The 17,757-nt window shown below is 36.5% G+C and overlaps 1 protein-coding gene across 2 annotated transcripts in view; it reads left to right on the top strand.

Moving 5' to 3' along the window:
- Positions 1-17,757, top strand: part of VMP1 (vacuole membrane protein 1) — a 144,607-nt gene that overhangs the window by 119,509 nt on the left and 7,341 nt on the right. For both annotated transcript variants that reach the window (XM_044674306.1, XM_044674307.1), the window contains exon 10: positions 1,395-1,456. In XM_044674306.1, the coding sequence (XP_044530241.1) occupies positions 1,395-1,456 (62 nt within the window). The remainder of the gene's footprint in view (positions 1-1,394; positions 1,457-17,757) is intronic.

Here is a 17,757-nt window from a genome sequence, read left to right as displayed (position 1 = left end):
CTAGTTATTTAATACAGTTAACTCCAAACTTTTCTGAGCATGCTACCCAACATATTTATATTATTCACAAATCTCCATGCATGTGCACATATACACACATACACATATATACATTACTGTACTAGTAATTATATATATTATAAAATTTACACAAAATGGAAATTAAAGAAAGATTAGATATTTGATCCTAGAGTCAGTAGAGAGTCACTGAAGTTTGAAAAGGGTAATGATAATAGTCAGACCTGTGATTTAGGAATATCCTTTTGGCAGATGGGTGCAACAAGGATGGAAGTGGTAAGAGACTTGAATTAGAGAGACAAATTAGGAGCTATCATAATAGCCCAGGTGAGAAGTCATAAGATTCTGAATGAGGGTTGTTGCCTAATGATTAGAGAGAAAGGAATGGATGAGACTTGCCAGCTGATTGGATGTATGGGGTAAGGATGAGTGAGGAAGTGAAGATGATGTATAGGTAGTGAATCTGAGTGACTGAAAGGATAGTGGTACCCTCAACAGAAATAGGGAAGTTTAGAGGGCTGCTGGGTTTCAGGGGGGGAAATGCAGTGTAGATCACAACCCATCCATTCTTCCTGTGTGACTCACTCTTATCCTATGGAAAACAAAACAGGAGGCAGGGCTCTTAACTCACGAGGGGTGCCAGGAGGTGATCAGGGGGGAAGAAATTGGATATACTAGGCACAAGGGCAGTTTAGGTGCTTTTGGTATGGGTGCACCATCATAGTGAGGTTGTAACTGCTCTGAAGAATTGTCTCTAGCTGCTAAAGAAGGGACAAAGATTGGGAGCTTGCACAGCTATGAAAGGCCAGCAGCAGGAGGGATTGGACTGAGGAAGTCTTAGGTGATAATAAAAGTAGAAGTAAAGAGGGACAAACAGAGTTTTGTTTGGGGAAGGTAGAATGTATCCCACATTCCTACCCTTTGATTGATTAGGAGCCATTCCATAGTCCACTCAGGGTACAAGTTTCCTACCTTGGAGAACATTGGTTTAATGGTACATACAATTTAAGGAATATGTCAAAATAATTCTGAAATGTCCAGCAAACTCTTTCCAGGCTTTGGTTTCATGACTCATGTTTTCCCATCCAGATATGGTTATAAGCTTGATGTGGTTTGGGAAGAAGTTTCCTAGGATTATGCTTGGCAAAAAATTTTCTTAAAATGTAGAAATATTAAGAATAAAATGAGAAATCATAGATAGGTAGCACTTACCCGAATTTATCTATGCCTGTTAGGTTATTTAAAAAGTAGAGTTGGAAAAGTTCTTGGGAGGATATCTTGCCTTTCAATAGTGCTAACAGAAACCATAGGAAGTTGTGATACAATGACTTTTGATAGAGTATATATTCCTTTGACCAAATTTTTCTTTCTTACAGAAACTCTTCGTTATTATAACTTTCAGCAAGCACATAGTAGAACAGATGGTGGCTCTCATAGGGTGAGTAATTATAAGAATAATAATATCTTTACTATTTCAATAAGAGGAAATGAGTAGAAGGTACAAATGAGATAATGTCTTTGTGAAAGCCTTTTATTTGTGAAATTGCAAAAAGCTTTTTTGGTGAAGGCCTAATTATGTTGTTGGTATACATGACATCTTTTACCAGACTCTGAGCATAAGGGCAAGGACTTAATTTTTATTCTTCTTTGTTTTGCCCAAAGCACCTAGCATAGTACCTTGCACTCAATAAATAGTATTAAAATGAATACTAAATACTAGTTAAGTTGATGAGTTAGATGTTATTTGTACTCCCATCTGAGTGTGAAATCCAGGTAACCTTTGTTTAAATTTAATCTGGCCATTTATTAATCTAGACATAAAATGCTTGAAATAATCTTGAAGGTTTATAAATACAAAATTATAAAACCTATATAATTCCAGAGAAAGAAACTTAGGTTTGTGACATCTGAATCTAGCTCCTTTTCCCACACCCATTTTTCTTATGAATATTGTAATGTACAACTCATGTTAACTAGTTATTAATCAAGGATTTTTTAAGCACTGACTGCATGGTAGGTACTGTGCTAGACAAATAAAATGGGTACAAGTAAAATTAATGAAAAAATATAAAACCTAGCCTTGCTTTAAAAGACTTCTGATTAATGCCACTTTAGGGACAACATTGAAATTTTTTATTCATTTTTAGAAGTTTTATTTTTCCTAAGCTGTATCTTTTCTAAGCAAATGCTTTTATTTTCTAGTCTTTAACATTAGGAAATAAGCCAGACAAACTTCTGTATATGTTCTAAGTGGCTCTATCACTATAGTATAGGGTTCTTAATTTTGATAAAACATCATAGAAAACTGGTTTATTTTAGTTGAATAGTCTATCTGGCCTAGCCCATGTAATTGAAATGAAAACAAAAGTGATTCAAACAAAAATTTCTTTCAGAATTTAGAGATGAACATAGCCATCTTAAAAACTTACTTTTTAAAAAGCAATTTATAAAGCCATACATTTCTGTTAATGCTTAATAACATGTAAAAATTATAATCTTTTATATAATATGAGTAAAAAATCATGTTTTATAAGGCATTTCTAAGGAACTATATGCATGGGAACTTTTTTTTTTTCAGATTTATCATCAAATTTAACACTCCTTAAACTGCTGATTAGAAGCCCAGATTATGATTTGTACATTAACTTTTTTAAATATTAGACCATTTTGGGAACAGTGCTTGTATTCATTATAAGCACACTTACCTGGCCAGGATGTTATGAGAAATAAGAATGATATTTCGTGGCTGGCTCCCTATATAGAGGAAATGGTACAGAATTAATAATCTTGCTCCACAGGAAAAAGTATTCTAACTTACTTTTAAAAGGAGGAAAGTAAATTTTCCTTGCCCCTTCAGTTATTCTCTCTAAGAATCAAGCCCATATTTTTTTTGCACAAAAAAAAGCACCGTCTTATGTCTTTAGAGAATGGTTGTTCAGCCTTGTGATAAAATTAGAGTACCTGCAGTCTACACATTGTGGCAGCTGAATATCAGCCTGGGTGAAGGAGAAATGTTACGTCCAGATTTTTTCTACTGTTGCCACTCTTAGAAGTCAACAAGCTATTATTAAGCACCAATTAAGTGAGTGCCAGCCACTATACCAAGCACTGGGGGAAGAAAGACCAAAGCATGCTCCTTAACCTCTAGACCTGTTCTGAAGGGAAGACAGCAGCCTACTGAAGAAGACCCACAAAGGGAAGGCATTGATTGGTAGTTTACATCACAATCTCTTACTGGACAGTCATACAAAAGAAATGCTATTATATATACTCTAGTACTACATATATAATGCTTTCTGTGTACTAAACACTATATAATACTACTATATGTACAAAATTAAATCTACTGTATATTTTATACTAACAGAATTACTATTCTAACCACATTTATAAGAGTCAAATGGGGAAAGCTATTACGATCCTTTTCTCATAAATGAGAAAGGCAGAAGTGACTTGCCACACACATCATTAAATAAATCTTTGGTAGAGCCTAGGCTTTTCCTAACTGGTGCTCTTTCTGTGAAATATATATTATAATGCTTCCCCAATTTGTGTAGAATCAAATTGGTCAAATTTATTCTCATTCTTAGACCAACACTGATTTGATACTCAATTCCATTTGAGAATGCTATTCCAGACTAGTAGTTGTTCTCTCCCTTCCCCCACAGTCCCCATCCCCTGAAATATCCAGTGCCCCTGCCGTCTGGAGATAATTTTTCATCAAGTTGCTTTAACGTATTCAAGACTTATGAGATTCAGATTTTTATTAAATTAGATGGCTGATGTCATGGTTTAACAATGTTCTCAGGAGTCAGATGTTGGAATGTCTTAGTATCCTCAAGTTTTCCCCAGCACTGTCTGCTGGGATTACCTCATCAATTTCTTTGCTACACAGTATATATAACATTATAAACAACCAGACTTGGCTGCTGAATTTAGTTCTTCATTGCTAAGTTACAAACAATATATTTTTAATCTTCAAGGTAATAATAGCATTTTTAAATCACATTTTCTCCATCAGTCTAGTTTCGAATGGTTGATTTTTCTGAGATTTTAAAAAACAAATGTTAAAAATTAGTGAGCAGTCTCACCATTGCCTAGACTAGAGATTAAGTTAATACAGAGATGATGAATTATTAGGAGACTTGAACTTGTGATTTCATATCCTTGACCAAACTCTGATAAATAGATGAAGTATTGTTTTCCAGAAAGGAAAATGAGGAAATAGCCTTTTTTTTTTTTTACTACCAGATAGAGTATTGAGTTTAACTAAAAATAATCCCTATAAAATGTGAGTAGAACACCTGAATAAAGTTATCTGTCCAAATCACCCTCACAAACTCTCCTTGGGTAATCTCAAAACTCTAATCTGTTGGATAACGCACTTCTGAAGATTCCTTTTTTTCCCTTACTCCATTCTACATTTATTAGTAGATAAAATTCATCACTTAGGTTATATTGCAAGTTTAGGTGTTGGTTAGAGTACTAATCCTTATTAATACAAAGAAAAATTCATCTGTTCATTCCTGCTAAAAAATTTTATTTAAGTTAGTACAAATTGGTTAGTTTAATAGACATCTTTTGCATAAGATTTCCCAAAATTAAATGGGAAACACTTAAAGGCATAGCAGAGAGAAATGAATGTTCAAAGATTGGAAAACCAATATCAGTATAGATTAGAAAAGAGAATGCAGAGCACCAAGACAAAATTTTATAAGAAAGTAAGTCTCAAGAGTAAGGAAGAGCCAGACAGAGTGATGACACTTTTGTATAATCTCAGTCTAGTCAAGTAGTTGTAATTTCAGCCACCAGGTTTAACCAGCCTCTGCCCCAAAGCACTCCCAGAACCATAGTTCCCACAGTTAAAATCACAGTTAGATTTAAGCTTGCATGACTACTCCACACAGGGCAGAAAGTTTCTCTCGTGTACAACTTCTGCTTGTCTGGCACTCTAGGGATACAATAGAGCAGTGGGGGAAGGAGATAGCAAAATTGAAAAGTTGGTGCAATTTGTCTCTGGTGTCCATTTTCCCCCTCAGTGACATTTTCCTTGTCTCTTGCTCCTCTCAGGGTATAGTGTGCCTTCCAGTTTTTTAAATCTTTATAACATCCAGAAGGGATCTGATAACTTAAATTTATACTTGAACTAAATAAAAGTAATTTATTTACAATAATATGTTAACCCTGAAGTAGTTTTGGATTTTGAAAACCTTTGGAAGATTTTGTATCCTGTAAAAGGGATTTCAAGTAAAAGAATATAAATGGGAAGCTACATTTTAGAGAGGAGAGAGATCTTTTCACTGAAATTACATTATGCCTAAGGTAAGCCTATTCTTTTAAGGCAAATGTTCTTAACTTGGTGTAGGTGGACTTCTTAAAGCATTATTTAGGGGGCAGCTGGGTGGCTTAGTGGATTGAGAGCCAGGCTTAGAGATGGGAGGTCCTGGGTTCAAATCAGATACTTCCTACTTGAGTACTGGGCAAGTCACAACATTTTTTTAAATCCTTACCTTCTCTCTTAAAATCCATTGTGGTTCAAAGCAGAAGAGTGGTAAGGGCTAAACAATAAGGGTTAAATGACACTCCCAAAGTCATACAGTTAGGAAGGTCCTCAGATCAGATTTGAACCCAGGTCCTCTCCACTCCAGGCCTGCGACTCTACCCACTATGCTACCTAGATGCTGCTCCTGCTAGTTAATTTTTTTTTTTTTATTTTTTTTTTTTATTTTTTTTTTTTTATTTTAAACCCTTAACTTCTGTGTATTGACTTATAGGTGGAAGAGTGGTAAGGGTAGGCAATGGGGGTCAAGTGACTTGCCCAGGGTCACACAGCTGGGAAGTGTCTGAGGCCAGATTTGAACCTAGGACCTCCCGTCTCTAGGCCTGGCTCTCAATCCACTGAGCTACCCAGCTGCCCCTGCTAGTTAATTTTTAAAGAAAAATTGTCTATAAAAGTCAATTATATGACTATAGGGAAGGAACTAGATTCTGATGAAATAGATTCAACAACTTTAGAATATCTAGAAAATGAATCAGTGTAAGTACACTGGACAAAAGCTTCTTCATTATCTACCTAATTCATGGTTCTATTGAGGAGCTGGGGGTAGAGGGTGGGGGTAACGATCCCTGGTTTAATAAACCAACCCTGAGCTTTCCAAAAAAACAAGACTATTGAATCCAATTATATATTCAGAAAAAGAAAGGAAGCTAAGGAATAACCCCAAGGAAGAAGCCATTTTGGTGAATGGTAGAGAAAGCTGATGTACAGAAGAGAGAAATTAATGAATCTTACCTTTTTTATTGACTTATTTTTTATGTCATTGCCATTTCCCATTAGTCCCTCCTACCTTACCATACCACTAAGAGGAATTCCCCTCTCCTCTTTGTAATAAATAAGTATAGCCAAGCAAAACAAATCAACATCAGCACACTGGCCATATCTGAAAACTTATAAAACTTTAGGCTACCAACTCTCTACTTAAAAATAAGAGGCATTGAAACCTGGGTTGCTCTTTATCTGCTTGATGCTGGCTTCTCCACCGTAGAAGACTGACTGTGGTGTTACCTGTAATTAGAGGGGTTCTAGGAAGAGAAACCTTCCTCATGGACTAAATCTTTCTTGATAGATGCCCAAGAATTTCTCTTTTGCTGATATCTCATATGTGAAATTATGAAATCCTATATTTGTCTCTGTTGTCTCTATAGCTGAAATGAAGTCTTTTCACTAGCAAATGAAAAAAATACCTGAACTCTGTTCTACCACAAAATTGGGTGTGCTATCTGCCAAATGAATAGTGTGGAAGAATGCCCAGTTAACACCACCCAGGGGAACTAAACCAATCTGGTGTGTTGGAAGAGTAAAATGGGGGAGGGAGTGTTGAACTCATTTCCAAATAACATGGGTTGGCACTGATTATTTAATTGGCACAAACTTAGATAAGATTTATAGCCTATATCATGGATTACATTTTTTCAGATATTAGGATCCTTTAAAAATCTGTTGGCATAATTCTCAGGCCCTCTTCAGCAAGAATGTTCATGGGAAAATCATTGGATATTACTGTCTTAGAGAACATATTCAGCTTTGAAATGAAATGGTGGTGGAAACAACCCAGGTTTCTAATATTCAAATGTAGAGTAGAAATTTCCAGAACGAAATTGTAGGGATATTACTCGAAGTATAGCATATGCAGAACACTGGCACACTGTCAGGTTGCCAAGATCTTATTGGAAGACAAAGTCCACAGTTTTATTTTACCATACCAGAAACTGTTTCCATAACTTAATCATTGAACATGGAAAGGGTGGGGGGTGGAGGAAGGAGGAGGGACTTTAAACCACATACAGAATGTTCCAGTCCCTCCTTAGCCCTCTAGTACTATTGAGTAATTTTTTTGCATTTGACCTTAAAGGTTGAGGTTTGCTTGTGGCAAGATAAATCATCTTTACCAGTGAGTAGCTGCTTGCTGCTGAATGTCGTCTGTATCATTTGGTCCTCACAGCATGGCAAGTGGTCAAGATGAGCTGTGTAAGCCCTTTTACTTCCAGCCCTTACACAGAAGTAAAATCCTTCCCCTAAACATGAAATGCCTTTTGAGCAAGTTTTTGGGGACAGAGAGAGAGGAGCATTGGAAAGGTTGAGCTCGGAGACAAAGTACCTACAGACCTTTAAATTCCTTCTCTTCAGTGTTTAAGTTGGGTAGTGGAAACAGAAAAATTTTACATTAAAAGGAACTGCCTACCTGATGTGGTAGCACTAAAATCTGTAATCAAAGTATTCATTTGGTAGTTGATTTCTGAGCCAGTTCCCTGTTAGAAATCTCTTTTGCCACTTGGACTACTATGAATATGAAATTTTGAGTTGAGACTTAAGGAATATGGGTTTGATTAATTTTAGCTGTTACACTTTTTAGTTCAACCACACCTTTGCACATGTGCCAGCAATTGTGAGGTTAATTGCTTGTTTTTCTAATAACATTTCTTGTTTACAATATAGGAAATTTTTTCTGTTGGCATTAGACATCCAGCTAATGCCACACCTTACCTGCGAATAAGTCATACACCCCCTGAATTTACAGAAAGTATTTCATTTATTATATCTGAGACTGGTCTAAATGACTGTAAAAATATGGTTGTTAGCACAGTAATTTGGTTAGGTAGGTAAATAGATGGATGGATAGGTAAATATATTTTCATATAATTGATTTCCTTTGTACTCTATGTGTTTTTGTGTTTTAAAACATTATTCTAGAGTCCATAGGCTTTAGCAAAGAGCTACATGCATTCAAGATACAAAAATGGTTAAGAATCCTACCCTATACTGTTAGTCTTTGATTGATCTTTGTGTGGTCTCCTTCTGGCTAAGAAGGCATGCTTACAGACCCCCCACATAAGAGCTCATCCAAACTTCCTCAGAGCCATTGTACAAACCTTCTATCTTCTTTGTCAAAACTTCCCTTAAGGCTCATCTTCACTATGAAACCTTTCCCAAATAAGGCTCCTTTCTCCTTCCCTTACCAACTTCAGTCATTCTGGTGCTTAGCCCATCTTTTTGCTTTGCCCATTTTATTTTATTTTTTTTGCTTGTGCATTTATATCTGTTGTTATTCATAATCTGAGGTCTGATCCCGTCATCCTCTACATGTTCATGTATGGTATGTTTCTATCATATATGCTTAAGAGGATTTCTTTCTTGTTTGTCTCCTCTTTTAAACTGTAAATTTGGGGGCAGCTGGGTAGCTCAGTGGATTGAGAGGCAGGCCTAGAGACAGGAGGTCCTAGGTTCAAATTTGGCCTCAGACACTTCCTAGCTGTGTGACCCTGGGCAAGTCACTTGACCCCCATTGCCTAGCCCTTACCACTCTTCTGCCTTACCTTCTGTCTTGGAGCCAATTGGCTCCAAGACAGGAGGTAAGGGTTTTCTAAAAAAATAAAAAAATAAACTGTACATTTATTGAGCACAGAGGTTATCTTCTCTGTCTTTCTGATTCCCAGGAGCACCTAAATGTTGTGTGTCTATCTTGGGTGCTGGGATAACAGGACTGCCCTGAGATGGGGATAAATTCCTATATGAACTCTCTCAGCTTCACTCAAAATAATAATAATTAATAATTCTCTTATTAATGATAACTTTTGTATGGTGCCTATCCATTTACAAAGCACCTTCCTTCTTCACAACTCTGTGAGGCAGATAATACAAGTAAAATGTGAGTTGTGTAACTCACTACTACTTAATGGCAGAGCCAGATTCTGTTTTCAAATTCAGTGGCCTTTCTTTTATGCCCTCATCTTGTCAGATGTCTCACCACAATAAACTAGATTTCTCATCTCACTTTAAATTTACCATTTAGCAAATTATGCCCTCCGTGTTTCTTGTCCTTTTGCTGCTGTTGACTAGTTCAGTTCTGATGGGTCATCCTCAGAAATGCAAAAGAGGAGCTCCCACTCAGGCAGTGGCTTCCTCTAAACTCAACCACAGAGCCCTGGTGGAAAGAGACTGACTTTTTGTCTGTGTCCCAATTGAGCTGGCATGAGATCCCTGACCTTTATTTCCTATAACAGAAATCAGTTGATTTTTAACAGAGCTTTATTAGACCCAGCCACCAGACTCCTTCTGTTGGTTATTAGGCTTAGCTTTGTTCTGAGACCTTTCTTTATCTTTTATAAATGCCTGCTGCTTGTCTTTTGCTCCTCTCCTCCATTTTCTGACTTCTCCCTAATTGGAGCCTGTTTCATAAAATTGCTACTAATAGCAAAGAAGATCTGCCTTCATTTTAATTTCATAGAAAATAAGTCCATAGAGCTAAGAACAGGGGTGACAGAGAATTTTGTTTTGCAAGAACTCATATTAGAAATGTTGTAGGCATGGACAATAATACACCTGGCTTTTCCAGATAAAGCCATAGTAGGAGCCCTTTCCCAAAGTCCTCAGAAACCCACAGTGTTGTGTTTATAATACCCTATAGCACACAATAGGCTAGCTCCAACACAAAGAAGGTTTTAATTATTTGAAAGGGGCACAGATGCAAATGAAATTCAAGATGTCTTGATTCTAAAGCTTGCAGTTTAAATCACAACTTTTTAAAAGGTACCAGAAACTATAAATTCAAACTCTCAAGTATATTTGAAATCTTCTAAGTGTAAAGTAGGGTATTTTCCCACCCTTTACTCCTAGATGAAACAAACAGAAGTATAACTCTGGGCAAAGCCATAATTTTGGGGACCTCAGATTCCAGGGTGTGAGATGCCTTGGCTTAGATAACCACAACATTTCTGATCTAAAAACAAATGGGTTTCTCAGCTACTGGTTCCTTAAATTATCCTGTCAATGCCAAGGCTTTAGTCACTTCTGTGTTAGGAGCTCCATATGGAAGAGCAGATTCTCACTAGGTCAGAAGAGAAACTAACACTTGAATTCATTCACACACCGATGAGTGGGTTTTTGCATTTATATGTGAAATACAAGTTTGGTGTTTACTGTTAGCACTAACTCTTGTTTTGTTCCTTTTTTTCTGGGTTAAGCAGAGGTAATTATTTTTATTTAGACCCCGAGTATAAGTATATATTAATGAGAGCCAGATTTGACATCTTTAGAAAGATTGAATGATAAATCCTCCCTTTCTCTCTTGAGCTGTCTGTCCTACCTTGTAGGGAATCCAGTTTCACTTGGACGGTAATCTATTTCAGTTGAATCAGGCAAAGAGTCAGAGGTCCTTTCTGAGTCACTATGAATAATACCCTGGTATTGGTTGAGCCCCAGGGAAAGGGATGGTTAAATACTGTGAGAATCTTTATCAGCACAGGAAATGACAACTCATTAAAATACTTAACCGTTAAACCGTTTAGATCACTGTCTGGGGGGTAGGGAAGAAAGTTTAACTCTTTAAAGGGTCTAGATTAAAATTATACTTAGATTAAGGTCTTGTATTCAAGGAACAGAAGGGAGTTTACAAAACTTTGAGGTCAGTGTCACCATAAGTTTATTCTGCAGTGGGGTTCCAGCTCCATGACTGGTGATACCCAGCAAAAGTTCTGTCAGCATTTCTATTAAAATATCTCTGACTTCACAGTTTATATCCTGGTTATAAACTTCCCCTCTCTCCCAGGAAAGCCTGTTAAATTGGAAAAAAAAGGAAAAATAAAACTATGGGGAGATCTTATTCTGTAGAGCCCTAAGTAGTTTATATGAAACTTGATTTACTTAGGGATAAGAGCATATTGGTGAAAAGAGGAAAGCACAGGAATTAGAGCCAAGAAGACCTGGGTTCAAAATCTATCTCTGGGGGCAGCTTGGTAGCTCAGTGGATTGAGAGCCAGGCCTAGAGACAGGAGGTCCTAGGTTCAAATCCGGCCTCAGACACTTCCCAGCTGTGTGACCCTGGGCAAGTCACTTGACCCCCATTGCCTACCCTTACCAATCTTCCACCTATAAGTCAATACACAGAAATTAAGGGTTTAAAAAAAAAAAGTCAAAAAAAAAAATCTATCTCTGCTCTTTTTATTCTCCATTTGATTTAATCTTTCTAGGCCTCAGTTTCCTCATTCATGTGTTGAAAGGGTTGGGTTAGATGTGGTCTTCAGTGAGGAGAACATGACTTTTCACAGTGGTAACTGAATAGCCCTGCCCCTTTGCTCACTATTGAGGTAATTCCAGTGTGGAATAGTTTTGTCAGGTCAGCAGGCAATTGGTTAAGGAGACCTTTTGCTACATCAAGAGTCTTGATTTGAGTACTTTCTTCCCTTGGCTAATGTTGATGATTTGGCCACAAAACAAAAACTGAAAATGCATAACCAAGGAAATAAGAACTGGGAGTCCCAAGTATACTCCCATATAGATTCCACAGTTTATAAAGCGCTTTCTTCACAATATAGCGTAAGGTAGGTACTATAAGTGTTTCTGTACTAATCTAAGGAAGTGATTCTCATTGTGGGTAGGATACTTTTCCAAGGTCATTTGTCTAGTAAGTGGCAGAACCAGAACTCAAACCCAATTCTCTTGACTTAAAAGTTCTGGGTTCTTTCTACTGTACCATGGGGATTCTTTTTCAAAAGAAACAACAAACCTTAAAACATTGGAACATGGCCACAGAGTTCACTTTTATAATTTTCCTTTATGGTAAAATAAGGAACATATAGGGAGAAAGAGAGAAATGATGGAAGGGAGAGAATCTAATCCAAATTCTTGTAACCACTAGATTCTGTGATGTTTCTTGCTTACCAAGCCAGAAAAGGCAGAGGTCAGGCTTAGCTATGCTATATCTAAAACCCTAGCCAGACTATTAAATGTGTTCATTTGATCTGCTAGCAGGTTATTTTGCCCCAGACTTTTTTGGAAAAGACAAAGAGATATTTGGTTGGTTAATTTTCAGAAGAAAGTGCTTCCCTTCCCTTGTTTTAAAAGAACATAAACAGTTTTTAGGGCCATTTTATAACAGCTTCCTGGCTTCTTTCAAGTCTAGACTTCTGCAATAAGCCTTTCCCAACCCTCCCTAATTCTAGCACCTTCTCTCTGAGATGATCTCCAATTAATCCTGGATATATCTTGTTTGGACATAGTTGTTTCTATGTTGTTCTCTCCATTAGACTGTGAGCTCTTGGAGAACCAGGATTGTTTTTTTGCTTTTCTTTGCATCTCCACAGCTTAGCACAGTGCCTGGTACCTCACATGCACTTAGTAATGCTTGATGATTTGACTTGAGTAATAGCCTATGTGTTCTGCCCCCTAGTCTTGACAACTTTGCTCCTACCAAACACTTGGTGTGAAGGGACAGTTTGTGTTTTCAGAGGAGCATTGAGTAAGTAAATGTATGATCTATGTATCATCTTTGTCCTCGTTTTTAGCTCTCCCTGTTACTCTATAAAAGTCATAGGACCATAGATTCAGAGTTGGAAAGGATCTTAAAGATCTTCTAGTCCAACCTCTGTATCTTACAGATAAGAAAATTGAGGCCCAGCAGATTTTTAACTTGAGTCCACTGGCTTCCACTCCAGTGCTTTTTCTGATTACTTCATTATGATAACCTCCAGAGAAATTATTTTATTAAAATCACTTTTTTTCCTTTTTTTTAATAATAAAATCCAATTTTGACCAGGACCTTCCTGGCTTCCAGTACATATTTTACCTTTTTTTTTTTTTTTAAGTCTCTTGGTGTCTTGATCCTTTAATAGCAAAGAATCTTACTCAGATTTTGTGGTCAAGTACTCAAAAATGAGTCATGTTAAAGGATCTTCTAAGTAAAAAGATGAAATCCATAGCCCAAAGACATGGTAACAATTTAGAGTCAAATTAAATTTGACTCAATTTAGAGTCAAAGGACTTTGCTTTGAATCAGCTTCATTACCTATATGACACAGGGCAAGTACTAACCTTGCTTCAAACTTCAGTGTGCTCATTTGTAAAATGAGAGAAATTCCTTTCAGTTCTAATTGAAACGATGCTCTCATGTCTTTTGCTTAAAACAAAAAAGACTCAAAACCTAACCTCTCTTTGAGTTGGTATCAGCATATCCCATGGAACTTTTTTTTAGGAAAACCATTATAGGTTGTCTGACCACATTGATAGTTTTGAAAAGCCATTAGCTAAGTCAGAGCAGAGCTTACATTCAAGAGAGGCTGTTTTATTTGTGCCTGTATAGCATCCTTTACTTAGATATTTTAATTACTCTATCTTTAGAAGCACCTTTTAAAATAGAGTGGAGGGGTGGGGTGGAGGGGAGTGTTATTTTTCTGTGCTACTACTCTAGGAAGTCAAAAAAGTTAGACAAATGTTGGATTTCAGTAAATTTCTTAAGTAGAAACTGTTCCCTGTGTTTTATGGGACATTAACTGGTATAAAGCTCAGACCTGCCCAAAAAAATCTAAACTCAATTTGAGAAATCAAGAGAGATTTCTGACAGGCCTGCTGGTATATTGACTGGTATCTCCACTCTGAGAAAGAGGTTCATATTAAGGTCATGATGATTTCTTGTTATTTTTTAGATACCAAATAAATGCATTGAAGGGTTATAAGAGTAAAAAAAAAAAGTCTCTTGAAAACTAGAAATAATAGCAGTCATGCATTCTAGGCATGCTTGGATTGGGTGTGTACTTGGGATTTAAAAATGAATGAAAAATTAAGCATTGTGAAAAACACAAGTAGTTGGTCACTCCACCCACCTACCATGTAACCTCTGCCAATTGTGAATAGTTCTCAGGAAGATTTTCAGCCGTTCCTGGGCATGTGGAAGAATGTAGGCTCTAAGTAATAATTAGCAACTATGGAAAGAGTTTGTACAATGAATTTTCCCTGAGGACAGATTTCTACCAGCAAAGGGTAGTGTATGTATCAAAAACCTGAACAACAGTAGACTAGGTTTGGAAAAATGAATGACTCTCTTGAGAAATTATATTACTCTTCCCAAAGATCACTTTGTAGCAGTGTCTCAGTACCTAAATGTTTCCACAGAAGTCTTGGTTTTTAATTTGTTTTATCAGAAAATTTGGCTTTAGGCATGAAAAAAAATCTTTTCCCAGATTTAAACCTATCTGTTATGTTTGAGTGTCTAGTGATGGTGGTTGTGATTTTTAAAAACTTGAGAACAAAAATAGTCAAGAATGACCACTAATATTTACCAGAGGAATATTTACTGAAGGAGGGAGATTGTATCAAACACAGTTAGTTAAGCCCAAACTAAAAATTTACTACTCTGAAAGAAAGTCATGGGGAATAAAATAAATTAAATCAAACTTACTTATTCCTTAATTGTTACTTTTCCAGGTCAAGTGGTTATTTGCAAGGGTGACTTAAGTATATTTTTAGTATGACATATAACCAAAAAAACATCTCTGTGTGTGTCTTCTCCAAATTCAGTTTCTTCCTTGGCTCAAAACTGCCTTAGGGGGCAGATAGAGGGTTTCATTCACTCAAATGGAATAAAGCAAATTGTCTTATCCCTGCCTGACAGCTTCAATATTCCCTAGAGAACTTCACTTGAGCTATACCCTCAACCATGCACAACCACCTAACTAATAGAAGTTACTTATAAACAAATTCGTTTTCTACTTCCAGTCTTAAAGCCAGAACCCCTAATCCTTCTATTCGCTTCAGCTTCTATTTGCTGCTTCACAATCACTTTGGAAGGAAGAGGTTGGAGACTAAGTACATTGTTTACCTAAATAACATGTTAGGAACAGGGGTTATAATTTCAGGCATTTTAGAGTACATTACTAAAATAGCTTTAAAAATAATGAAGAAAACAATGGTGCAAAAGTTCTGCTGATATCCTGAGGAATTTAACTCAAGTTATTATTGTTTGTAGGGATAAGATAATGAAAAATGAAGTAACTAGCTTTAGTATTAAATTATTTAGCTAATTTTAACCAAGGGCAACAGCAAGGTGAAAAAGTATATGAAATTACTCAGCACGTAATAGCTTAGGTGGAGATTTCAATTCATTCTTTTTAGATTAATGAATAGATTTTTATATTGAAGTTTGGGACATTAACTTACTTAAAAAGCTTAAAGTTAGAAGTTTAAGGGTTTTTTTTCCCAGAGCTTTTATAGTGACCTGCTTTTCCCCAAAAAGAATCATATAGAATACCCCTTAGTTTGAAATTTTAATTATTTTGGGGCCCACTATATTTCTTCCAAAGCTATACTTTGAATGTTTCTAGAATGTTCTGTGAATGCAACACTTTAATATAACTCTGGACATGGTAGAATATTGTATTTAGCCCAATTTTTAAATATTTGTTATCCATTTTACTTTTATTTCCCTTCTGTGATCTCCTTCCCTACCTCCAAAAAAGTCTCTTTGATATTTTTACCTTTCCTAGCATTCAGTCTTGATTTGTAATTTGTTCCTTAAATGATCTTCCTCTGGGTTTCCCAAAGTTTAGAATGACTCTGCCTGCGAGTCATTCAGTACAATTTTTTTTTTAGTTAATGAATGAATCGTCTCCCAAAGGAAATATCTTACAGGACTCAGTTCTTCAAAGTCACTTATACATGTATTTGGTTGGAATTGCTTTTTCATATGTGTGTTATTATGTGTAAACTGATGAGTTGTGTGGAGTCCCACAAGCATTACTATTTAAGGAAGGGTTATTTTCCATTACTTGATTTGCCCAAGATAAAATATATCCTCCTAGAAGGAAAGTTCATACAGTAAAAACTACTACTGATAAAAAAGCAGATCATCTCATTCAGATTGCTTCCTCTTCTGCTGTAGCTAGCCAAATGGAAGGAGGGTTTAAAAACTACTTTCCAAGGAGACAGAAAAGAGAATAAGCGAATGAATGAGCACACACACACACACTCACTCTCTCTCTCTTTCTCTCTGCCTCTCTCTCTCTCTTTCTCTCTTTGTAGGTTTGTCTATCTCACTCATTATTCTGACCATCATTCAGGTTCTGCCTTCACAGATTTTTATCTGCACTTATTGTTGGTGCTACACAGTTAGCACCTCCTATACCACCCATACTTTACCTATACATTACTACTTAGCACTATATCATAGTCACGAATTTCATAGTCTTGTTCATGAATTGCCTAATGAGAATGTCTCTTATATCCTCGACTAAATTCCCAATCTGAATTCTTTTTCTAGGCAGAGATTGTGTCTTGCTCAATTTTTTAGTCTCTCAAAACAGGATGATGCCAGGCACATAGTAGGAGCTCATAAATATTTATTGTTTGATAGTATTAATCAAAGAAAAAGTAAGAACAGGACAAAGAGAACTGTTATAAATATGTTACCTTTTGGTCCGTGGTAGAAAGTTCCCCCCACACACCCCCTTAGGTGGAATGCAGTAGTTTCCACACTTTTTGGTTAATTGTCTAGAAAATAAGGGGTACTTTGACTAAGAATGTCCAGATGTGAGAACACTGGGCATTCTATGTGAATGTATAATGGAATTCTCCTTCCTCAGGAAAAAGAAAGATTACTTTTGTATTAGAACCCCCCCCCAAAAAAAAAAGGGCAGGGGCGGGTTATAAAATAAAGAAAAAAGAAAGGAATATTTTATATTACAAGTAACCCCAAGTTACCATTTTTAAAATGCCCTTAAGCATGTACAAAATGGGAACAGAGTAGCTGTAGTTGTTGAACCGGTTTGGCTGCACTGCCTCCACATATTATGGGTGAGAGGGAGCTCAGAGTACATAAACTTATCGGTGATCACTATCCCAATCATCTCAGAACAAGGTGTTTAGCAATGTACTGTAGTTTCTGTGCAAATCATCCACCATAAAGCATAGAGTGATTCAAGGTTCATAGTTCCTTCTTTGTTCCTTTGTTAATCACTGACTTCTGACTAGTGGGAGGTGCCTCCCAAATTTGCTAATGCATTCTTTTTGGATAAGGATGACGCACAGATTGTCCTAATAAGGACTTAGTTTGAGAAAAGGGCCGCCCCCTCTGAGAAGATGGGGCAAGTCTAGGAGAGGGCGGGCAGTTTCTTTTTTAACTGGGGATGACAAAAGCATAAGTCATTTCCTTATTAATCGGTTCAAACCAGTTCTTACAGGAACTGGTGGTGATAAATGTGGGACTTCTCAGAAGTCATTCATTTTATTCTCTGTACCCCAGCAGTGCACAGCATCAGCTGAGCTAATCTCTCTCTGTCTCTGTCTCTCCCTCCCTCCCTCCATTTCTTTCCTTCTTTCTTTCTTTCTTTCCTTCTTTCTTTCTTTCTTTCTTTCTTTCTTTCTTTCTTTCTTTCTTTCTTTCTTTCTTTCTTTCTTTCTTTCTTTCTTTCTTT

This window comes from Gracilinanus agilis, chromosome 4, assembly GCF_016433145.1.
Source record: "Gracilinanus agilis isolate LMUSP501 chromosome 4, AgileGrace, whole genome shotgun sequence".
Lineage (NCBI taxonomy): Eukaryota > Metazoa > Chordata > Mammalia > Didelphimorphia > Didelphidae > Gracilinanus > Gracilinanus agilis.
Note: the sequence above shows the minus strand (reverse complement) of the source record. Positions and strands in the feature narration are given on the sequence as shown.